General features: G+C 50.1%; 1 protein-coding gene across 1 annotated transcript in view; it reads right to left on the bottom strand.

Annotated features, from left to right (window-relative positions):
* The window catches only part of Tll2 (tolloid like 2), a 113848-nt gene that overhangs the window by 6474 nt on the left and 82653 nt on the right, over positions 1–24721 (bottom strand). Inside the window, exons 10-19 of the mRNA XM_075975090.1 lie at positions 22802–22904; positions 15932–16048; positions 14914–15059; positions 13933–14128; positions 9560–9685; positions 8743–8903; positions 6838–7018; positions 4600–4725; positions 3179–3306; positions 873–1086 (exon numbers count right to left, since the gene is read on the bottom strand). Of these exons, the coding sequence (XP_075831205.1) occupies positions 873–1086; positions 3179–3306; positions 4600–4725; positions 6838–7018; positions 8743–8903; positions 9560–9685; positions 13933–14128; positions 14914–15059; positions 15932–16048; positions 22802–22904 (1498 nt within the window). The remainder of the gene's footprint in view (positions 1–872; positions 1087–3178; positions 3307–4599; positions 4726–6837; positions 7019–8742; positions 8904–9559; positions 9686–13932; positions 14129–14913; positions 15060–15931; positions 16049–22801; positions 22905–24721) is intronic.

Below are 24721 nucleotides of genomic sequence, written 5' to 3' on the forward strand. Positions count from 1 at the left end.
TCTGAACTACTGAGCCAGCTCTCTGTCCCCCAAGGATGAGAGGATGAAATCACTCACCTGTGACTCTAAACCTCTGTGGGGGAAGTATAGATCCTCCTGTGTCTACCGAGGGTCTCATGAAGTGGGGGGTGTCTGCCTAAGAAGGGACAAGTGGGCACGGGGCTGCCATTCCGTTTGCTCTGAGTCATGCGTTCTGGCCCTGACTTAAGGGGGTGGAGAAAAAGGGGGAGGGGCTGTCAAAAAGAATGGCAGTGTCCCACAATCATGACCTCCTGCTCAGTACCACAGACGAAAGCCACAGGCAGGTTCTTGAGCAGTCTCTGGCTCTGCCACAATTAAATGCCAGGATCCAAGGGCCTGCATTCCTCCACAGGGCTAAGACTGAAATGGCCAGGCAGATTCCACTTCCTTATTGACCTTTTTAGATTTAATAGTGTAGATAAGTTGGAAGCAGACACATTTTCTTCCAAAGCACCCGACAGAGCTACTGACATTTGGAGTGCCAGGAAAAAAGAAGAAAAAATGACAAGGAAAAGCAACATTTTCCAGAAGTGGCCCCTTGAGGGCGAAATGGCAGCTCTCCACCGCTCAGTTCTCGGACCTTCGCACTTCGCGGGCCAGCAAGATGACAAACACATTTTTAAAGGGAGAAATAGAGAGAAAGAGGAAGAGGGGGACAGCACCAATGAAGTGCTGCCTACATCCTATTTTGTCAACTAAAGACATCAAAAGAGAACAACCTTCAGCCAATGGCAGCTGCTGGTGTGTCTTCTAACGGGGACGTTTGAGGATACCACCCTCCTCACCCCACCCTGGCAGACAGCCCGAGGGCAGTCCTTCACCAGTTTTGAGGTATCAGCAGCGGCCCCCACCTGTGCTGTGCACAGCCTGGAAACCTTTTCTCTGCACCGAGGCGTCTGAGGAAAACCTGAGAAACAGGCTGCTGCCCGTAGCCACCACGGGATCTGGCTTCTTGCTGCCACAGAAGCGGCCGAGGACGGGGGCCAGGCTGTCCGTCCCATCATACAGTTCCAGGTGGTCATAGGCACATTCCTGGTGCTGCTCAATCTCAAACTCATTGAATGTCTGGAGATGGGAGAGCAGAAAGTGAGGCAAGGATCTGGCATTGAGAAGGGGAGGGGAAAGGGCACACAGGACCTGGGGCTGTCTGTCTACCAGCTTTGCAGGGGTGCCCACCATTGCCATGATGATGGCAACATCCAGCCCCAGAGCCGGGCTACCGACCGCTCAGGATTTACTTCTTCCCACCTCCTCCTCTAAGGCTAGAAGTCAGCTGGGACAGAGGGCTCACCCATGCTGGACAAATGTCCCCTCATTCAATCTTTGCAACCCTGTCCCCTGCATGATCCCTGCTGGAAGATATCAGATGGCTTGTCCAGGGTCCTCACCGGTAGAGTTGGAACTGTGGCTTCAGAGATGCTGCTCTTAGCCTGTGCCCACGACCATACACTTGAAATTCCAATGGCTTTGAGTAGGGCCACATTGTTCTGCCATCAACCTCAAAGTGGCCGACATTCAATTGGTATTTTTTTATGCCAATAAATTATGAGGTTTTTTTCTTCACTTAAATTCTAATGAAGTTACAGAGATGTATTGTTATCCCCAGTGAGCAAGAAGGGAAACTGAGTCATAAGGAAACGAACTGGCTTGGTTAAACCTATTCAGTTGGAGTGAAAGGACCCAGAGCCAACCTTCTCCAGGTCACGCCATTAACCCCACCCAGATTCTGTGTTCTCTTTTCTTCCCGTCCCTCCACCAAAGACTGTCTCCGGCTGTTTTTCTGGGGAGCTGCACATTTTCAAGCCATATAGATGACTGGCTGGCTGGTGGCCTTCCTGTGGTGTCAAGGTGAAGCCTTGGACCAGAGGCCAGAGTGGGCAGGGGACACTAATTTTCTGTGTGTGTGTGTCACACTCCGTAGTAACAAAAGGCAGAGTTTTGCTCAACATGCCCACCAACTGTGTTCCAAGGACATGTCTTTTTCAGACTAATTCCTTGTGTGCACACACCTCAGATTAAGGCACCGCACTTTGCAGGTTTGAGGTCCCAGACCAGGGTACACTGTTCTTCGTGATCATCAGGAAAGGATGTTGTGTCTTTCCGGCAGATGACAGTCCAGGGCAAAACTGGCCTCTCAAGATTGCATGCTGCTCTGGGGGACCCAGGCCAGAAGACAGCAGTTTCTACATAGGCGGCACACGTCACATACAGGAGGTGCCCGAGGAGCATGTCCTATGGTCTGGGGTTCCTTCTGTGCCCATGATGCCTCGAGAGCCCATTAATTCTTGTGCAACAGAAACTCCTTGACACTGTCACCTGCTAATCACCGTGTCTCTCTGTTCTCTTCTCCTCTCCCCACATTAGCAGGCTGTCATGCACCAGGTCCAATCTTATGAACTAAGGTTGCGCCTCTCAACAGTCTGAGGTGTGTGTGTGTGTGTGTGTGTGTGTGTGTGTGTGTGTGTGTGTGTGATTCCCTAGCTGCCAATTGCTTCACATGCCATATACTGCAGGTCAGGGGTGGGGGAGCTAAGATATGGGATTCGGAGAACAGACTTTTTATTCTGTAAATAACGAATTGTTCTGTGCAAGACTACATATCAGATATACACAGGCAAGACTCGAAATGCAAGGCGACTGTCGCTTTTCTAACTGAAGGAAGAATTAGCATAGTGGTCTCACTGGTAATTGAAAGAGAGGTAGATTGCAAAGGAGTATGGATAACTGTATTTATTCTATGTGAGTGATTGAGTAAGGAAAAAGGTACATGCTTTCCTACGTGTGGGAAACTTCTGGAGAGGTTAACAAATTTCTAGAGAGGGGATGGGGGGGACCTGAGAACTTGTGACCTTCCCCTGTCAACAAAATTAAGTCTTTTGTTTTTGTTTTGGCTTCCAGAATGCACTGTCCTATAAGAGACCTGAAACAACTGAATTCCACACAGCACGGTGCTACTGGAAGCAGTGCACAGAGCTCTGAGCATGCTCCCTTCCTCTGCCCAGTAGCCCCCATTGCAAGAGTCCCAGGATCTCCCCCATTTTCCAGCAGCAAAACTGAGACCTGGACATACTCCAGGCTGGACATGGAGCAGGGACTTGAAGCCATGTCCGCCTGACCCCAGAGTTTATGCCCTTAGCAAACTAATAAAGGCACTCACAATCTTCACCCTGTGGCCTGCGGTTGACGAAATGTTCCAGGTGCATTCCTTCCGGCTGGGGTATTTGTCGGGCCAATTGGGGCTCATCAGGGTCCCCTCTGCACTGCTCATCTTGTATGCACAGCCAGCTGGAGGTCAGAAGGGGACACACAGAGGGGTCATTCAGCTCAACTCAGGCCAGTATCACAGGGGAATCTCAAGGTCAATATCCAACGTATGGACAGCCAGCCTGGATCTGGTGTGACCTTGCGCTGACTTTGAAGGGCTCAGGAGGAGAGGCATTTTTGTAACTACAGCCATTCACTAGGAGATTGGCACTGGGAACATGGATGAGTTAATGCCTGGTTAGAGCACAGGTTCTGGGTCAGGTGGTGTTCAATTAAAGTTCTGGTCCCACAGTTGATGGGATTAAGCCCTCTCATGGCCTCAGGTTTAAACAGGAGTACCAGGCTCATACGTGTGGATTAATATCACAGGTAAAAGACCTAGAGAATGCCACCACAGTGAACGTCAACAGAGGTCCCTGGGCCACTATGCCTCCCCCCCTCCCCCCAGCAGTCTTGTCCGTGGCCTGCCTGCTTCGCCCAGGTCACCTATTATTAGCCAAGGCTGGCACCATGGCTTGCTTGGTAACTAGTACTTTGAGTTTGTCGTCCTCTGTGGTAAGGGGTTTGCAAGCATTCTCTCGCCTAATGTTTCCCCTCTCTTAATAAGCAAACAAAAGAGATATGGGGTCTTCACATCTTCCGCCATCCTCCAAACCCTTCACTGACCCAGGGCGGGGCAAGGCCTGAAGCTACATTTGTCACAGAAATACAAACTCCATCAGCAGGTAAAGCAAACGCTAAGGGCAGGCTTCTTCCACAACGGCAGGACATGCAAAGCCATCTGGCTCTGAAGGGAGCCGGCACAATTCCTTACATTCTATTTCAATGTTAGTCCTACATGCAGCGTGCTATGGCCAAGACTTGGGGCTAGTTTTTATCGACACCTAGGATACGCAGTGTGTGTCAGGCTGTCTCAAATACTTCTTAGGCAGGCTGTAATCCTTACAAACCCTCAGGAAGGATGCCTGTTTGCCACAGAAGAGGAAACCAAAGCTCAGAGCGTTTAAGTAGCTGATGGTTCCCTCACTGGGGAAAGGTAAAGCCACAGTTTAGATCAGGTATATTGATTCTGGAACCTACTGGCTTAACCAGTCTGCAATAGGCACTCATCTTGGGCCTCCTGACTAGCTGTCCCTAGGACAGTTAATTGCTGCCCCATAGAAGGGCCACCAAAGTGGCGATTCAGGCGGAGCTCTCACAGCATTCTATAGATGGTGGCTCCCCATGCCAACTCCCACCCACACGCTCCCTCACCCACCCACACAGCCAGAGAAGTGGGTGCAACCCAGTGCCAGCCCAGCGTCCCCAGCTCACCCTCTTTGCAGTCATGCCCGTTCTCATGTAGCCGGTACCCGTTCCCGCACCTGCACAGGTAGCTCCCGAATGTGTTGACACACTCCTGCTGGCAGCCGCCATTGTCCTTGGCACACTCGTCCTTGTCTGCTGAGATCAATTGGCTCTCCTGAGAAGAGCTGACAGCTTGCCGCTGCCCCCTGTGGCTCAGAACCTGCTTCCTCCAAGGAGCATCCCTGGTCATATTCCCTTACAGGGGTGACAGTCAAAGAGTGGGCATCTTTGTTTGGGGTACTTGGACATTCATTGGTCTCTTTGGGGTTCTCTGTGCTCCTAAAACACTTTCATGCATGGGACCTAGGTTCTCTGTCCTGCTTCCCACCCAAGCCAAGGAGCTCCCTGAAAGACAGGCTCACATGGACAGCAACAGCAGCAATAATGAAAACAACCAACATTTGCTGAACATTTTCCACCGAATGGGTCCTTGGCACTTCCTATATGCTATTGTGATCTACGTTAATTCCTACTCAAACTTACAAGGGCATATCTGTACACCCCCTCCCCAGTTTACACGCAAAGAAGCAGTCCAAGGCCAATCATAGGCCCCATCATTCAGCAAGAAGCTTATTATGATCTGGAGGTCTGGACACATGCTGTTCCCTGTGTGGGGAGAGGTAAGTGTGTGGGCTAGGAGCCACATGGTGGGTGCTGCCCGCTTCCCTTCATCAGGACAGTGCTTGAGGCTGTGCCTCAGTTGTCCCGGGCCTCCTCAGGTTGTTGGAGGGGAAAATGAATGGGAATTGGGAAAGCCTTCGGGAGAATGCCTTGCCCCTAGGAAGTGTTAGTTATTATAATTACGTGTGACCCTTACTGTTTGCTCTTATCCTGGGGTTCCTGAGGCTCTGTCTGGTGGGGACCTCTCCATGGCCACCGTCTTCCTATAGTAAATGTGGGTCTCCCTCCACTCCACCCCATCCCCGCCTCTGCCCCACGCTATTCATGCCTCAGGGATTATTGGTGCTGGCCTTCCCTCTGTACTCTCTTGCTGTCATAGCTGTGGTGTTCTAGAACAGCTCACGCTGTAACTTCACCCTTGGATTCACAGGGACAACCAAAACCCCATCCAGAGCTCTTAGAGTGCAAACCGACGGCCACAGCCCAGTACAGTACACTCCCCTCCCTCTCCCTTCCTCAGTACTCCTACCAACACTCATGAGTTCTCGCCCCCCAAGACCTAGCTCCTCTATTTCTGGGTTCCGTGTGTAAGCATGGAACTGTACCCCTCATTCAGCCACGGCATACCCTCCCATGAGGAGAATACTGGCCCTCTCAGCTCCAGCCTCCCTGGCCTGGTTTGATCACGTAGCATTTTAGGCCTCCCTGCTCAGAACCCTCAGAGACTCTTCATCCTGTCTCACTGGATCCCACTCTTCATCCAGCATTCATGGCTCATTATGACCAAGCCTGCCTGACATGGCCCACCTGTGGCTTCTCAGATGGCCATGGCTCCTGCCAGTCCAGTCTTATCAGTCTTTGTGAACACTGAGACCCTCAAATCCAAGCCCGTGACACCCCCTCTTTTCTAGACCTTAGTCACTTTCTTTCTAGTCGAACCATCTCCCCTCAGCCCTTCAGATCTGGCCCAGATCACAAACATCAGGCAGAGAGCCTGTGCTCGCGGCCTCAGGCTCCCTCTCCTCCAAGAATCAGCCCTCGTCAGCCTGCTCTACACCGGGACTTACTGGGTTGTTGTCTTTCTGGTCCCTCCAGCCAGGGCAAGCTTATGCAATGCTGGATGCCATCCAGGCAACCTCTGAGCTCAGGTCTGTGCTGTGCCCATAACACAAAACAGAACTTGCTCAGTGAGAGACCGCCTCCCCCAAAAGTCAAAGTCAGAACTCTGAGTACCTCTAAAGCCAGCAAATAATGGGCCTGCTTCAATGCTGAGCACAAGAGAACAATCCAAACAGTTCCACACTTCAGTGTGATGTGACCAGCAGGACCCCACTACATGCTTTGTGGTGGCCTTGAATTCTGACTTGTGATTCATAGATCTTAAGGAGAATAATTTTTTGTTGTTGTTTTAAGCCACACTTGGCATGTGGCAACTTGTTGGGGTGTCCCTAGGAGATGAACTGGGCCACCAGCATAAAAGCTACTGTCACAATGGAAGGTGAAGAAGTTAGAGAAGGCAGAGAGGAGGCTGCAGGAACTGAGTGTCCGGGAGCCTTCGGGCCACTGCAGGCCCGCCCCACCTGCCTGAGAAGAAGTGGGCCCTGAAGCCTCGCTTGGAGACCGTGTTGTCGGACTTGAACTCCACACGCATGTTGTTGCTCTGTGAAGTGATGACCTCTGGCGTCTCGGAGCCACAGAACTTGCCATGAAGCTTGGCGTCAGGGGACAGGCCACTGCGCACCTCTACGAAGTCATACTTACAGATCTGTGGGGAAACATGGGCCAGGGCAGCATGCTGTCCCTCAGTTACTTCATAAATGTGTGACATCCCTCCCTCTGTACCACTGCCACCACAGTTGTGATGTCCCAGAACGCTTTGGTTGTAGCCTCCCCCTTGTATTTCAGGGGGACAACTAAGACTCCATCTGGAGGTATCAGAGAGCAACCTGACAGCCAGCTCAGTACAGTCCTTCCTCCCCCTCCTCCCTTCCTAAATCCTCCAGCTGACGTTCATGGGCCCTCACCAGAATCTCCACTCCAGAACTACGCCCTTCCCTGTGGGCACATGGGCTCCATCAGTCCTGGAGAGGAGTCGTGTGCATTGTCTCTGTGTTGGTGAGTGCCAGAGGGTGACAGGGACTCCGGCTTTCCAGCAGGGGCTCTGTAAGGCACAGCTGCCTGGCAGCAGACTGTAAGATCCTTACTGGCTTATATTCATTTATATCTTGAGCTACCACAAGGCATGGGCTTCAGCAATTAGGAGATGGCAAAGGAGGGAGCAGGGGGTGGGGCGGGGGGAAATGTCTTCAAAACCATGGCCACAGTCCAAGTTCATCACAGCTTCATGTGGGCAAACTGATGTCCAGAAGGGGAAAGACATTTGTCAGATGTCACTCGGCTCAGCAATGGTGGAGCTGGGGCTAGAATCTACGTTACCTCAATTAGCACAGAATTTTCTTTGAAAATAGCCTAAATCCTGAATGTCTGGTCAGTTACTTTCAATCCCTATTTTTTGTTTGTTTGGTTGGTTGGTTGGTTGGTTGATTTTCTGCAAAATACCCATTTTGAGGAGGTTATCCCTGCTTGGCACCAGAGCCTTCCACACATTGGGGTTTCCTGTTTGGTTGGTTTTGTTTGATTTTTAAAGATTTGTTCTGTTTTTAGTTTTGTGTGTGTGTGTGTGTGTGTGTGTGTGTGTGTGTGTGTGTGTGTGTGTGCATGTAAGCACAGGTGGCCATGGAAGTCAGGAGAGTTTCATGCAGTTGCAAGCCACCCAACAAGGAGCTGGGAATGGCACTTGGGTCCTCTGTAAGTGCAGGGCTCACTCCTAACTGCCAAGCCATCTCTTGAGCTTCCCGCACTGCAATTATGGCAATTATGGATGTGGAAGTCTCTCTTGGTTCCCTAAAGGGTGATGGAGCTGGTAAGAGCTAGGTTGCTCCTGTTATTAAAGCGACAGCCTCGAGTGGGCTGTGACAGAGGTACATGGAGAAGCACAGGTAGTCCCAAGGGCTCCTCCTATTCTCAGGTACAGGCACAGGGTGTCTCTGTCACCACTCTGGCTGTGGGGTACTGCTGAGGCCTCTTCTGACTTGATCATCCATAGCTACTTCTAAGAGATAGGGACAGGCTAGTCATAGTATCCTTGTCTGCTGCTGGCCCTCAGGGTCTGTACTCCCCTCAGCTGGACACTAGTCCCCAGATCCACACCTTAGAGTTTGGACCTGCCCCAACTGCTGTACCCGCAGCTCCTGCCTCCTTCATTCTTGATCCCATTTCCCCATACAATGAAAAGGACATAGAGCTAAAGAGATTCAGTGAAACACCAATCCTTCTCCACGACCCCCAACTGTGCCTAGTCTACACCCCAGGTCTCCACCAGAAGCAGCAGTTTCGCCCAGGCCACCCAGATGCCCGAGAAGCCCATCCTAGTTCTGAATCCCTTCTCAACATGGCCACCATCCCACGGGTTACAGGGCAGAAACGTACGTCATTGCCTTCCAGCTCAAAGGCTTCAAACTGCAGGGAGATGCGGTACTGCGTGGGAGCCACCACCTGCCAGACACAGTTCTTGTTTGTGGGGTACTCCTTCGGCCACCCGGGGCTGGTGATGGTGCCGTTCAGCTTGGTGATGAATCCACCACAGGCCACTGCACAGAGGAAAACAGACTTCAGATCCATCTGTGTTGGGTTCCAAGTGACTGTGATTTCCCCCAGAAGACCTGCTGCCCCTTAATAATCAGGAGACAGATAATCTGAACTGATGCAGATTCTTTTTCTCTACATGAATGGTTTCCACTGAGGCTTTGGAGGAACAAGCTGGGGACACAGCTATTGCTTTTAAAGTAATGATGGAACACTTGACCTGCTGTACAGCAGCATGGTCGGGGTTTCCACAGGTCTCGGACCAAAGGAGAGTTAGAGATATCTGTATCCAGCTATTCACAGTGCCTAGCTTGTGTGAGCAAGTGAATTCATATAGGTGGGTAGGTGGGCTGAGCCCGGACCACATGGGAAAGAGGCATGTGGAGGGGCTGTCAACTGAGTCCTGACAGAACACTCACAGCTTCTTGTGATTTTGCCATGACAACCACGTGAATCGCAGTGGGCAACAACCTCTGTCTCGTGGTTTCAAGGATGGCTGGAACATTTGTGACTGCCCCTGTTTGTTTCTGCCTCAGAAAGATAAGTGGCTCTCCTGAACCGCTAGTTCATAGTCAGCCACCTGCCCATCGCTGTCTCCACTTCTCCTAAAACCTGTCTCCGATCTTTGGAATTTCAGCTTGACAGGTCCAGCACCACCAACCTTCACATGCCTTCTTGTCAGCAGCCAGCTCGTAGCCAGGGTCACAGGCACATGTGTAACTGCCGAGCGTGTTCACACAGCGTTGCTCACACCCACCATGGTCTGGCCAGGAACACTCATCCACCTCTGTGGGGAGGGAAAGTGACAGGGCTGATTGACACCAAGACACATGGCACATACCCTCCCCTCCATTTCCTAGGGTTCCGTGTACATGACTATGACAAAAGCTACCCCCAGTGGGCACCTCTTAAAATCCCGTGTCTACACTAGACAGTCATACGCAGCAGCTACAGTCAAAGATGGGATCCTGACCAAGGAAATGGGGACATCTAGTTGTGAGAACCCCAGCATTTCGCTCAGTGGTGATTTTACAGAGTAACTCTGAGTATTAGGTGAGTCAACAAAGACTCAAGTGAGCTGACCATTGGGCACCTAGAGATGATATAGGCAGGGAGGCGAAGTTGTCCGTGGCCATTAATAAATGTAGTACTACGCATGCTGAAACAGTATTGAAGTATTTTCTCATGTGTTAAAATGTACAAAGCTCTTTCTTAAACATCTACCAAAATTTTTGCAAAGATGAAAATATATAGGATAATACATAGCAATAGAAGAGCCTGCGCTTTCAGGTGAGCTGGGTCGGATTGGATCCAATCACATGGACTTGGATGATGTTTGTTTAGTTTCTCTGAACTTCCCTCTTGTTTGAAAATGACAAGAATGGCCTTGGCTTTTGTGGTGGTCAAAAATTATGCCCATGAAGGACTGGTACATAGTCAGTGTGCAGGTGGTCACTTCAAAGCTCTGAGGCAGTTTCTGCTAGTCCAGATGGAAAGGTAACAGTAGGGACAGTAGAAGGAGAAAGAGGCATGGGCCCATCCATGCCAGGCAGAAGTACAGCGGGCAGGAGGAGTGAGGTGGGATTCCCCTCTGTATGCTGGGAATATCACTGGTTAATAAAGGAACTGCTTTGACTTATAGCAGAGCTATAGGAGAACAGAGCTAGGTGGGGAAAACTAAATGGAATGCTGGGAGAAAGGAGGTGGAGTGAAGGAGAAGCCATGTAGGCCTGCCAGAGTCAGATGCTGGAACTTTAGCCCGTAAGCCACAGCCATGTGGTGATATATAGATTAATAGAAATGGGTTAAATTAATATGTAAGAGTTAGCCAATAAGATGCTAGAGCTAATGGGCCAAGTAGTGATTTAAATAATACAGTTTCTGTGTGATTATTTCGGAGCTAAGCTAGTGGCCTCCTCCAACAGAAGAGAGGCAAAGGGCAAGAGCAGGAGAAGGGAAATGTTGTGGAATATTAGTTGAAAATGTATTGTATTTGTTGTGCTGTGTTCATTTAACTATGTGAAGCTGTGTTACTTTGCCTGTCTAAAGCACCTGGTAGTTTAATAAAGAGCTGAACAGCCAATAGTCATGCAGGAGAGAGAAATAGGAGGGTCTGCCCAGCAGAGAGAATAAATAGAAGGCAAAAAAGAGAAGAGGGAGGAGCAAGAAAGGGAAGAGGAGGAGAGAGGACACCAGAGGCCAGCCACCCAGCTACCCAGAAAGCCATGGAGTGAGAAATAAGAAAGAAATATAGACTAGAGAAAGATAAAAGCCCAGGGGCAAAAGGTAGGCGAGATCATTTTAGTTAAGAAACACTGGCTAGAAACAAGCCGAGCTAATATGGCAGCCCTGCCCCCCAAAAAGAGCAAAGAGTTTTAAAAACTGGGGGAGGGGCTTGAAAGTCAAAAGATGAGCCAGTGAAGGAGGAACATGTGGTCAGGAGCAGGGCAGGAGGTTCGAGAAACTGACCAGAAGGCAGAGGAAACTTAGAAAACATCCCATGAGAAAAGACAAAGATAAATAAAAACTCAAGGGGAGGGGAGAGGAGGGGAGGCTGTGACGCCAGGGGATGTGGTGGTTGTGGGCACAGAGGCAAGAAAGGGGATCACTATTCTTAGCATAGCTGTTGCTAGGTGGAGGGAGAGACGCTGGTGGGATGGACTTAAAGCAAAGAAACCACCTCATGCAGAGACAAAAGGGTAATATGTAAGCCAGGGAGACTGAGAAAAACGGCGAGAGCAGTGGGCTGTGTTGTGGTCGGCAGCACTGGCAAGCAAGGGGGCACAATTCTTGCCAGGGTCTGGCTGGCTCTACATGGCCTCCACAGTGCCGCAAGGTATCACCTGCGCCAAACCCACTGGCTCATGCTCACTCCACACGGTGCACGCCTTCAGAGGAGATCATCTGAGAGCGTGCGGGTAGATTGGCTGGAACCAGAGCTCAGCCGATTATGCCTGGAGTTCTGGCTTCTTTCCATCCCCTAGGTATGTAAGAAAAGAAGGAGCCATTCTGTGGCTCGATAATGAGACCCAGACCAGATGTTCAAATCAATTCAGAGAGAGGTAAGGAAAGGGAAGTTCGAGCACACCCCAGGACTTTGAAGAAATACCTAGAAGAAAGCCTCCACCACAACCCTACATCCCGTATGGTCCCTCTGCAATGGAATGCCAGTGTGTAGGGATTCAAGTGGATTTCACACTCCTTGTGTAGGGCTGTGGGACCAGCCAAGCCCAGAATGCCACCATCCTCTCTTAGGGTAAGCAGACGTGTAAGGCTCTGCCTGCTGCCTAGCCAATTGGCTCTGAGGAGCTGCCATCTGGCACCAGGAGATCAGTGCTGAGGCCAGCTGGCACCCTGGCCAGTGTTATGGGCCAGCTGGGCCCCGGGTAAAGGCTATTGCCAACTGGCATCAAGGCACAAGGTTCTCTGGCTCACCCCAGCTCTGCCACAGGCTGTGGTTATGCTTCCAATTCCCTCCCCCTGGCAGAGACACAAGAGTCAGTGTGCTCCGGAGCATCCTACTGCGGCCTCACTGGTCAAAGGAAGCTGGCCACTAAGATTTTCACTTTTGTCTCTTGATTTTCCCTGCATGTCCTGAAGGGAAGAACAATAACCCTGCATCTCACTGGGAACCCAACAGCTTGCAAAGCGTCTCTCCAAGGCATCATTTCATTGGAACTTTACAACTCAACAGATTTTCTTCTCTCTGTACTACAAGGGGAAACTGAGGCCTCGGTAGGGAAATGAGGCTGCCTTATGTCTGGAAGTCAGCTCTTCTCACAGCCACCCCTTTCTGGAGAACCTAGGAAATGCGTCTAAGAAGAGGCAGGGGCAGGTACAGTGGTTCACACCTGCCATCTGAGCACACGGACGCTGAGGCAGAGGAATGACCATGTATCGAGTGAGCTACAGGCCAGCCTGGATTTCAATATAATACCTTCTCTCCAAAATTAAAATAGTAAAACAAAAAAGGAGGCCCAAGGAAGCTGGGGCTGGAGAGAAGGGATTGGGGTTTTTGCCTGCCACAGCCAGGAGGCATAAAAGAGGAAGTAACGTGGGACACAGCCCCCCTGAAGTGGCTATGGGTGGATGGACACCAAGTAGTACCATAAGGAGGGAGCCATGAAGAAGGAGCTCCAGGGACCCTCTATCTTTCCCAAGGGCTGCTGGCATGCTCCTGGCACCCAGTCATAGTAGACCATACCTAGAAAATACTCCTATGTCCTTCGTCAGGGTGGCATGCATCCTGATTGTCCCCTCAGAGGAAACATGGAAGCTCTTTCGTGTGCCGGGTCTGCCTTTGTGGTCTGGGTCTGGGTCCATCAAGGAAATGTGTTCCCTTGCTCTCCTCCTACCCCTTCCCTTGGGGACAAGCACAGAGGATGGGATCCAATCCTTCAGGAGTGGAAGACATGGGTTGTCTTTCTAGCCCACACCAAGGAGTGGCAGGCAAGCTTGTAGAAGGTCTAGGATCTGAAGTCAGACAGATTTTACTAAGTCTGTTTGACCTGGGGAAATCACTAGGTTTTGGAGGCTGTGTTCAGTAGGTAAAGTGTTTGCTAGGTAAGTGTGAGGACCTGAGTTCAAATCCCCAACACCCATATAAGCATCAGGTGTGCATGGCAGCCTGCCGTAATTCCACCAGGTCCGTGGAGCAAGCCGCCTAGTGAGGCTAGCTAACATGAGAGACCCTGCTTCAAAGGATAAGGCAGAAATTGATCTGAAGGACTCCTGACATCTGATGTCAGCCTCAGGCCTCACATGCACCCACCCACACATACATACATACATGTCACCATGCTACACACACACACCCTTCAAGATCACTAGCTCTCATTTCCCCGAATAGAAATCTCCTTGCAGGAGTCAAGTGGAGGCCTCTCCTCACAGGTATGAACCCCACAGGGCCCTACTAGCAGTTCTGAGCGAGCAACCTCCTCCCTGCCGGAGCCTTAGCAGGATTTGGGATTCTTACTCTCAGAGAACAAAATTTCTGCCTGTGAATGAACACAGAAGCAAACTGCTAAGCCATACCCTTGAAGAAATTGGCTGCAAAGCCTGCTTTATTGATGGAACCATCGGACACAAACTTCACCCACAGTCGGTTGGCACTGGATTTGACAGCCTCTGGCTTCTCATAGCCACAGAAGTGGCCAATCAGGGCGCTCTCCTCTGTGGGACCATCGCGGATTTCCAGATAGTCATACGCACAGCTGTCGTGTCTTTCAATCTAAACAGAAAGACAGAGGCCACGTGGATGACACTGGCTGGCCCGGCATCAATATCATTTTTAATGCAGAATCAAATCCTAACCATCACTCTCAAGTCTAACGAAGCAGCTGTCCCTGTTGCCACTGTCAGGGGGGATCAAACTGGAGAGGGTGTAAGAGAAGCAAGGAGATGAGCTTGCAATAGGCTTTTAGCCTCCTATTCTTAACCAAAAGTGGAAATGTGTCTCTTTCTAGATGTGAGAGTGTGTGTGTGTGTGTGACAGAGAGAATGCGTGAGTGTGTGTGCATGCGTGTGTGCGTGAGTGAGTGTGTGTATGTGTGTGTGCGCATGCATGCGCATGTGTGTAGGCCACAGGTACCAGAAGCCTCCTACTCTGTTTTTGAGACAGGGTTTCCCAGCAGCCTGCGGCACACGAGCTAGGCAAGCCCCAGGGTTCTGCCTGCATTCTGGATAACAAGGGAACATCATGCTTGGCTCTTTAAAATGGGCGTTTGGGATCCAACTCAGGGCCCCACACCTGCAAGACAAGAAAACACTTCACTGACTGAGCTATCTTCCCAGACCTGACCCCCAATCCTGTGTCTTTGTTTATTTGTTTTGGTTGAGACAAAGCCTCACTATGTAGTCCAGCCATCCCTAGAACTCACTTTCCTCCTGTCTCAGCCTCCTGAGTGCTGCCGTTTCAGCATCTCTAAGGAGGGATAAGAAGCCATATTTATCGAGTAGAGCACGGAGCAGGCATTAGCTCACGCTCTCTCAGGAAGACATCCCAGCAGGGCTCACCTCAAAGGACTGGAAGGTAAGTCCCACATGGAAGCCGTCCGCCACTGTGATCCTCCACACACATTCCTTGGAAGGTCTGTAGTCGTCAGGGTAGTTGGGAGACTGGATTTGGCCGGCATCTTTGGTAATGTCTCCTCCACACATGGCTTTAGAAAGAACATATGAAAAAGAGAGTCAGTCTTTTTCACGTCTCATAAATACAGGTGAGTGGCTACCTATTGCCACTAGGTGGCTCCAAGAGCCAGCATTTTCATCTGGGTCTAACAAAGCCAGCTTTCATGGCAGGAGAGTTGAAACTCTGGACAGCCAGGTAGCACCTTCTGTGTATATCAGAATCATGTCGGGAGGACGCATTCCAACCGTAGGAGCCTGACCACGTCCTTGGAGTCTCACGCAGGTGGGCCTGGAGAAGGAGGTGCTGCAGAGAACGCATGGGCTTGCACACACTTATGTGCACGCAGACACACAAGCAGATATGTGCACTATTCCTTTTATGAAATAAAATTTTGGTTTCTCCAAATTTTCAATGATTCAAGGCAAAGGGGAATTTGCCACTTTTTAGCTCCATTCCTTTGTGAGATGGGAAAGTTAAAACCCACAAAAGCAGCCCTCGGGGTGATCTTACAGCCTTTTTCATTCATGAAACGGGACCTCCGGGTAGTATCAGATTCTCTTTTCACGAATGAAACAAGAACCCAGAGAGGTAAGGTCCCCTCTGCTTGGGCTTCCATGGGTGTTCAGAGGCTACTGCCACCTCTCCAGGACCCTGTACCCTGCAGCTTCCACACTCCAGCTGGTCTGAGAAGAGAGCTCAGTGGGCCTGTGACAGAGTTAAGCTCAGCACATCTGGCCTTTTCCTGTCCAGTGTGACAGAGGTAGTGTGTAGTCCTCAGCTCAGACCCTGTGATGAGAGCCTGACCCTCTGGCAAGTTGCCTGGTACACCTGGGAAGGAACCAGGTTGATAGAATGAAGGATCTTGTCGGTGGCCATCGGCCCACCTGCTCCAGCAAAACGAACCTTCATATACCGCGAAGAAGCCCTTGCCCAGGATGCTGCTGCTGCTACGGAATTCCACCCACAGCCGGCTGTCGGAGGAGACGAGGGGCTCAGGTACCTTATCGCCGCAAAACCTCCCTGGAAAGGGAAAGGACAGTCAGGACACTGTGGACACGGAGCTTACCCTACCACAACCTGAAGGAAAGACAGGAAGTGAGCAACGGCCCTTGAAGTGACAGCTGATTCTGCAGTACACATGGACTGTAGACGGGCCCTGAGGGGCACAGCTGTGCACCCATGAAGGACAAGTCTGGATTCCAGGCAGCCAGAGTATAGGGAAATGACAGATATGTTTCCCTGCCTCAGGGCCCTGTGTGTGTCCTGTGGTGGCTCTCAGGGGCCGGGGGGCTGAGCTACTGTTGCCGTATCTTTCTGATGACACCCACATCCTTTCCTTTGGGGCCCTGGACATTCTTCTGCCCTTGCCTTGGAAATGGTGCCAAAGACCAAGAAACAAAATACAAGAAGCCAAAGCCTCTTAGCATTGACTTGCTCAGGACCAGGTGGAACACGGAAGCGGTGGGGTCGAAGAAAAGTGGGTTTCCCAGTCTGCTGGCTCAGAGACACCCAGAGAGTGAACCTGGGATGAAGAACTTCACAGGGACACCATGGAGCCACATGAGGACTGACTCCTTGTCCCCTCTCCCAAGCTAATTGATAGCCAGAATAGGATGATAAAGACCACAAGGAGACATAAGGATCCGGGAGAACAGAAAATGGGGTCCCCGGTCCCTTGACATAGCCCAGCAGGGCACCATGACCCAAGAGCCCTTGTTCTTCCTAGGTCCAGTAAGAAACTGTATACATGCCTTGTCTAGACCTTTGCCCCTGATGCAGCCACGCAAAGTTCTCCACGTCAGTCCTAATGCGACACAGCATTGTGACTACAGGTTGCTGAGAGGGTGTGGGGGCCACTTTCCCGCAGTTCACAGGCCTTGGGGGGCCATATGGTGTCTCCCAGGCTTGGAGGAAGGCGTGGACTTCAGCTTCCCTGAGCTGCCTCAACTTGGGGCAAAAGAGGAACTACATCTCAAGCCCAAAGTTTCACTGTGTAGCCCAGGCTGGCACTGAAGTCACTAAGTAGCCCAGGCTAGCCTCAAACTTAATGGATCCTCCTGACTCAGCCTTTCAAGTGCTGGAATTGCACGTGTCATCGTGACCAGTTCTCATTTTTTTTTAAAAGTAGGCACTTTAACCCTTAGCATCATGTAAAGTCCTAGACAAGGCCCTAGACACTGCAATTGTGCTTTATTCACCTGAGAAAAGTGGAAAAGCACAAGCCTGGGGAAGAATTAGTACCACAAATGGTCAGTTCTGGTTTACACTCTTTGAGGAGAAACAGTGCAGATGCTGCCAGTAAACTCTGTGCCCTCCTGGTTCCGGCTGCCACCAGCCAATTGGGTTTGGTGGTCTTCATATTCAATGCAATAAAAATTTTGCCAAGACTTTGGTAAGGAAAAACCCATTAGAAGGGCTGGGGAAACGGCTCAGTTGGTGAAGTGCTTGCTGTGAGAGACTGAGGATTTGAACTTGAGCCCTAGAAGCCACATAAGGCAGTCAGGCATGGTGGTACGTGCTTGTAATTCTAACACTGGGGAGGAGGAGTCTCCTTGGCTAGCTAGCCTAAAGGTGGGTGGGATCTGAAGAATGGCACCTAGTGTAGTCTGACCTACATATGCTTACATGCTTCTGAATACATGTTCACCCATACACACACAAACATGCATATGTGCATGCGCGCGCGCACACACACACACACACACACACACACACACACACACACACAGAAATAACATACTAAAGGCCGATCAGCTTTGGGTAAGGGCATCTGGTATGGCCAATAATTGTGATGTGTTTTGGGGAGACAACAGGTAAATGTGAGGGAGGGCCACCCTTCAGCAGGAAGAGCGCTGAGCAGTCGGACCCGGCAGCCCTAAGCAGGGCGCCTTCATCTAGCCCAAGTTCAAATGTAAGTTTCTCCTTTAGACCCCCAGCTGCCATAGCCTCTGAGGACCAACTGACTACAAAGGAGAGTCTTCTGCCACACCTGCTGCAGGATGTCCTGCCCCTGCGTGTTGCTCCACCTCAGGGAATCTTCCAAAATCTCTGCAATTCTTAGCTGACGTCTCAGCCTTTCCCTTGCCATCCCAGGAGCTGTAATGGAAACCCCCCCCCCACCCCCTCACCCTCCCACCGTTGACCATGCCTGCGCAGGACCCAGTCTGAAGCTCTTGACAGGGTCTATCATTTCATCCCCACTTGTGATGGTTTGAACCTTAAATGTGACCCAAAAGCTCTTGGGTTGAAGGTTTGGGCCCGAGTGAGCAGATGTGGGGCTTCGGGACGGTGACTGCATCATGCGGTCTCTGACCTTATCAATGGACTAATCGTTGATAGATTCATAGATTAAGCGTTATTTAGAGGTGGGAGGAACTAGATTAGTGTGGGTATGCTTTCAATAAATAACTTCTCCTTGTCCCCACACCCCCACCCATCGCCATGAAGTGAGCAGCAGGGTTTTCCTGCCAGGTGTGTCTGGCCTTGTCACCAAATTAAAAGCGCTTGGGCCGGGCAGTGGTGGCGCACGCCTTTAATCCCAGCACTCGGAGGCAGAGGCAGGCGGATCTCTGTGAGTTCGAGGCCAGCCTGGGCTACAAGAGCTAGTTCCAGGACAGGATCCAAAAGCTACGGAGAAACCCTGTCTCGAAAATCTAAAAATAAATAAATAAGTAAAAGTGCTCGGGTCACATGACTATGGACTGAACTGTGAGCCCGATAAACCTTTTCTCTTTCCAGCTGATTTCCCCCAGCTCTTTTGTCACAGCAAGAGAAACCTGACACCCTGCTCTTCTCTGCATTAGGTATTGCTGTTGTCCCCATTTCACAGATGAGCAAGGTGAGGATGAGAGCATTTGCCTCAAAGTTGGAGGCGGAAGCAAGGTTTGAAGTTTGGCAGTTTGAGATCCAGTTTTCATTGTCACCACCTCCTTCATCATCCTCACCATCAAAAGGAACCTGGGTGTAATTCTGAACAGTGTGCAATTTCGGATAAGGCACCAAACGTGTTTCCTGGGAATGGAAGGGCCATGTTCATGTCCTGGCTCAGAATAGAACAGGCTCAAATGAAGATCAAGACCTCAGAGCACAGGGCACGTCTGTTCCAGTGCCAAGCTTGGCTGTTGGCCTCACACCCTAATTTCTGTTCATTTGGGAAACTGCCCTTGCCCAGGAGGCCTCAGTAGCGGGGCCACGCGACTTTGATGCATCGGCCTGGCCTTTCCGAACTCCCTTCCTGGTTTCCAGGAAATGGGGTAAGGGGCTTTTGTGTGTGTTATGGTGACACCGAATGCCGAGGCAGTTCTGCGGACAGAAGTACAATGCTTGAAGAGATTCCTCTAATGGCAACAGGGGAGGGGCATCCACATTGCGGGACAGTGTTTAAGATTACCAACTAGCTCCTCTGTGGGCATCACCCCTGAACTCCCACCCCCTGTTAAAGATAAGTGACCCCTGGAATGGAAAACCCATCTGTGACCTTTAACCAGCTGTGAAAAATTCTCATCTACTTAATTTTCTTTTGATACTAGTAAGAGAGAAACTAGGTAGCACACAGCCTCCCTCCAAAGAGGCTGGGTAGGCTGTCGAGATATTGGCATGGAGAAGTGTCAGTTCCTAGCCTGAAATCTGGTTCCTGGGTTTAGAGGCATTTAATAAGGATATCAAGAAGAGGAAATGCAGATGAGGACACTCCAAGTGGGCTCTGTGGGGAGTCATAAAGGCTCCATTCATAAAAAGTCATGCACGCATTATGCCTGGATTTTCACACACTGCCCTGGGAAAAAATGTGATGCAGAGCAAGATGCGTACTTCACAATCCGCCCTAATCCGCTCTCCCTCCTGCCAAAGGGGCATTGACCTGCCTCCTCCCAGCAGATTTCATGGCACTGACCCCTCCCAGGGACCAGCTTATCCAGCACAATGCACTTGTTCCAAACACAAAAATTCACTAACAACTGCATTTGGAAACATCAGAGCAGACCAAATAGTTGGCAAAGAAGGGCGCCTGCAGACGAAGAAAGATGGCTCTAGGCACTCGGCCATGCCTTAGCTGCAACGCTGTGTGTGAGAGAGCACACACACACACTGTGCACACACACACAGGGGGGGTGGGGCGGGGGAGAGAGAGAGAGGAGCCTCCCAAGGAAAATCAACCTAAGCCATCACCAATAAACCGACAAACTGCGCAAGTCCTCTCCTAGTACGAAGAGTGCAGCAGAGACTCCAGGATCCCCCCTGGGGAAATTCCCACTTGCCATTCAACCAAAGGGGATACCTGGAAACCAGCCCATGTCCACTCTCTGGAACGTGCCTTGGCCCTTCCTCCCCTTGGCTCTTTCCTCCCATGGCTTTAGTCTAGCCCATTCCTGGGGATGTGGACCTGCCAACCTCGGCAAGCAAAACTCCAGGAAGCCTGGTTAACTTTGACTCCCAGACAATCAACACATGGTACATTTCGTCTGACAACTTGGCAGGGAAGAACTGCAAACATTTAGCAGTCACCTGTCCCCAGACCAGGATATTGGACTTGTGGCCTTATTCCAGTCACTAGCTGGCCCTGAGGCCTTAGGCTCTCAGTGCATGTCAGGATCTGGGCTTGGCCACACAATGTGGGTTTCAGTGACTTGAAGGTATCTTTCAGGCTGAGGGGTCTCTGGTCCTTGTACTCATGGAGCTTTCAGAAAGCGTTGTTGTAAACGATCCAAACAGTAAAGAAATATACAAGACCCAACATGAAGCTGCCAACCAGGTCTTCCTTTCTTGGAGGTAACCTCTCCATCCCTTAGTGAGCATCCTTTCTGTGTGTTTGGTACTAGAGAGGAGTGCATGTGAGGCCAATAGGATCATTCTCTGCACCTATGTGTGTGGGTTTTGGCTAAGCCACTTTCCGGGAGTCTTATCCAGAGAGTTTCCAGGAAGTGGTGGCAATGAGCAGACAGGTTTAGAAACCACTGCTCCCAAGAATCCAGTCTCACTGGGGGGGGGGAGTGCTCAGGAGATGCATAGGCGTGCGCAGGAGCGCTTGCACACATGTGTGGATGTGAACACAATTGCATATGTGCCCAGGTGACAGAACCTTGCCGGTAGGCCATGAACCTCGTGGTAAAATATAAAATATAAAAATGGGTTAAATTAAGATGTAAAAGCTAGCCAATAAGAAGTGAGAGCAAATAGGCCAAGCAGTGATTTTATTAACTCAGTTTCTGTGTGGTTATTTCGGGAGTCTGGGCAGCCGGGAAATGAACAAGTAAACAAGTGGCCTCCTTACAACAATGATGGATTTCTCCTAATGATGACCCTGCCCTGGCTCCTCTGTGGAGGACACAAATCCCCACCTGTTTGTACCCTGTGGAATTTAAACTCACCCTTCCACTAGCTACAGGTGTTTGTGTGCTAGTCCCATTGACAGTCAACGCTGACGTTTCTCATGCAGAAGGCTACAGGTTTCCTAGAGACTGTCGCTGCCTGGTGTGACTGTCCCATCCTGGTCCCCCAGGATATAACACAGCATCAGGGCTTTCCTTCTCATCACCATCTGCAGCCAGCCACCCTGGTGATGACTCCTCCCAGGTGCGTCACTTGCAGTAAATGTGGCTTTTCTGCACAGATGGACTGCCGGGACCAAGTCATCATCCAAACCTTAGACTTGACTAGGCCAGGAGGCGATCGTACAGACCATTCTAGCAACCAGGATACCCTACTCTTGTCTGCAACTCTTTCATCTGACTCTTTGTTGGTCTGTTTCTCTCCACAGCTCCCTTATAGCTGGCTTCCTCAGGCCAGTGAGTCCCAGCGTGGGATCCCAAGACCCAAGACCACTGGTCCTCCAGGAAGCAGTAATCCTCCCTGATCACCAAGAGAGAAGCTATTTTGGGAAAACTTTCTCTTTTTAGTGTTTTCCCGTGACCTTTTGCTGAAAGGTCTGTGCTACCTTTGGTGGATGGATCCATACTTTTGTTTACACCACAGAAGTAATACCTGTCCATCAGAAAACCTGGGAGAGATAAGTAAGCCAAGAACAGAATAGAAGCATTAAAAAATCCTCTACCGTCCTGAAATAACTACTATGAGTCATTTACATCTCTGACTTTGTTGAGATTTATATTGTAAATCATGAAATGATTTCTTGCAGCTGGATTCAGCTCCCACAATGGTTTAAAGAGCTTAGTTTTGAACAATTGGGGCAACACAGTTGGACTCCATGTTTTATCATATCGATCCCATTCTGTTCACCTCTGCCTGTTACAACAGCTTACTTTGCAATCCCTGCCTTATACACATCTGCATGTACGCATTTATGTTTGAAATAATTCTATTTACTCCGTTCTGTAACACGCTCTCTGCAGGGTACAGGGTGCCAGAAAATCTCTCTGTATCAGTACACACTCGCTTCCAACTTTATTGTTAATGGATGGGAATTTTCTGTTGAAAAGATGGCTCACAATTTAGTCCGCTAACCCCTACTGTTGAACATTTAAATTGCCTTTGATTCTGCCCGCTTCAGTGAACCTCCCTGCAGCTCGGGCTTTGCACACTTCCTTAATTAGTTCCCTAGGAGAAATTCCAAGAAGTGGAATTGCTGGGTCACAGGGTGCTGACAGTTTTTAAAAGCCTTTAACATGTGTGGCCAAATGGAGCGCTCGGAGTTTTACAATGACAAGAGCACTTGAGAGCTTCCTGTGCCGGCTGTCACAATGGAACCTTCCAGATAGTAAGAGCATCCCGGAGAACAGCCCATCTCTCCTCTCTTCAGGCTGTCTGAAGTCCACTCACCCAACAGGGGGGCCTTTCTCCAGTAACCATCCCGGACCTCCACGTAATCGTACCAGCACAGACGGCTCTTAAACAGATCCATGGATGTGAAATTTAGGATGATCTGCAAAGAATTACCATAAAGTAGGTTTGAACAACAAAGCCCGAAGAGTTCTGAAGGATGCATCTTACATACCCGTGTTCTCATGTTACCCCTTAGCATACAGAGCCCTCAGACCGCAGTAGGAGCATCTTCTCAAAACACACACACACAGGAAACCTCCTGACATCAAATAATAAACCTTAGGCAGGATGGGGAGTAAACAGAAGGAGATGGGTCCTTTATTCTGTCTGGGGAGTCACTTGGAGCTTTTGAAGTTGCTAGGTGGTTTACAGAAAGAAAGATGCATTAAAAGATGGGCCAGGGCAAGTTGAGACTAGGGATTTTGAAGGAGGTAAGGGGTCAAGGAGGTTCAGAGATACGAAAAGATCTTGTAACATCATCAATCATTCGGAGGGTCTGGGGTTAGCTCAAGTGCATGTGAGCACGACTATGATCAACATCCCCTCAGCCATGGCCTCTTCTGAAGTGTTGTGTTCTCCAAAAGTCTTCCTGAAATTAGTTCATCCATCCATCCGTCCATCAATCCATCATCCATCCATCCATCTACCCACCCACCCATCCATCATCCATCCATCCACCCATCCACCCATCTATCCATCCATCCACCCATCCATCCCATTATTCTTAGTAATTGACCACATATTGCGTGTTTCTGTGCTGTTCTTCCATGTCCCTTCCTAATGGATACTATTGCACTGAGTCCCAGACTACCCACAACTACAGCCTCTAAGTCAGTCTTCCATGCCTTATATCTCAGGTTTATCAGACCGCTCCCAACCCACGCTTAGAAAATCCCTAAAGAAATCCCTATGCTCCTATCTCCTACGTTAGGCTCTGCTCATTTTCCAGACTCTGTGAGGCAAGCCTCTGTCCTTTCTCAATGCTCTAGAAGTTACAGAACCCAACAGGCCCAGGTAAGTGCCCACTCTTTAAGCCCTTGCTCAGAGGAGAAGCCCCTGACATTGATCTGCAGGAGTCCCTGCCCCCATTCGCTTTCCCACTCAGAGGTGTCTCTAGTCAAACAGACTTGGGCTCACATCTCAGCTCTGCCCCTCACCAACTCTAGAATCTTGAGAAAGTAGTTGACTTCCTGGAGCTTTTCCTTATCCAGAGAACAATTTGCACACCTGCAGGCTGTGGAGGAGTCTGTGAGAGAAACTACACACCGAGGGACTAGTACTGCGTCAGGTATACAGCAGGTACTCCATAGACTAGTGCTGCATCAGGCATACAGCAGGTACTCCATAGACTAGTGCTGCGTCAGGCATACAGCAGGTACTCCATAAGCGTGTGTTTAAAAGTCAGATTACACTGAGTATGCCCTCAGCATATTCAGCTGGCACCCCACCGCCCCCACAGGCTTTTTTTCCATCCTGGTCATCACTGAGAGTGCCCACCCCTTTCCTGGGCCAGTTTCCACAAAGTCAGATTCTTCCCTGGAACCCAGTGGCCCCCTAGGAAGAGAAGAGTGAGTATCAGATAATAAAAGACGGGGTGCATGAGTGTCATGGGTGCGTCTATCAGACTCCTAGGGACTGAGGAACACAGGCTGAGTCATACCTTAAGATCGGGGTGTCCCTGGGTTTTTCTCAGGTCTGCATCAGGCTGGTGATCAGCTGATGGAGTTCAGGAATGCTTATAAGCCGGTCCCAGAGAATTCTTTAGTTTTTGCTCTTTTACGATTACGGTGAGGAAATGTTAGTGAAACTTCCTTGGAAACACATTCACGGTTTAACTCAGAGGGATAATTATTCAGGCTAATTATTTTAAGGTTGTTAGTGAACCATACAGAGCATCGGGGAAGAGGTGATGAGCTA

This window comes from Microtus pennsylvanicus, chromosome 5 (genome assembly GCF_037038515.1).
Source record: "Microtus pennsylvanicus isolate mMicPen1 chromosome 5, mMicPen1.hap1, whole genome shotgun sequence".
NCBI lineage: Eukaryota > Metazoa > Chordata > Mammalia > Rodentia > Cricetidae > Microtus > Microtus pennsylvanicus.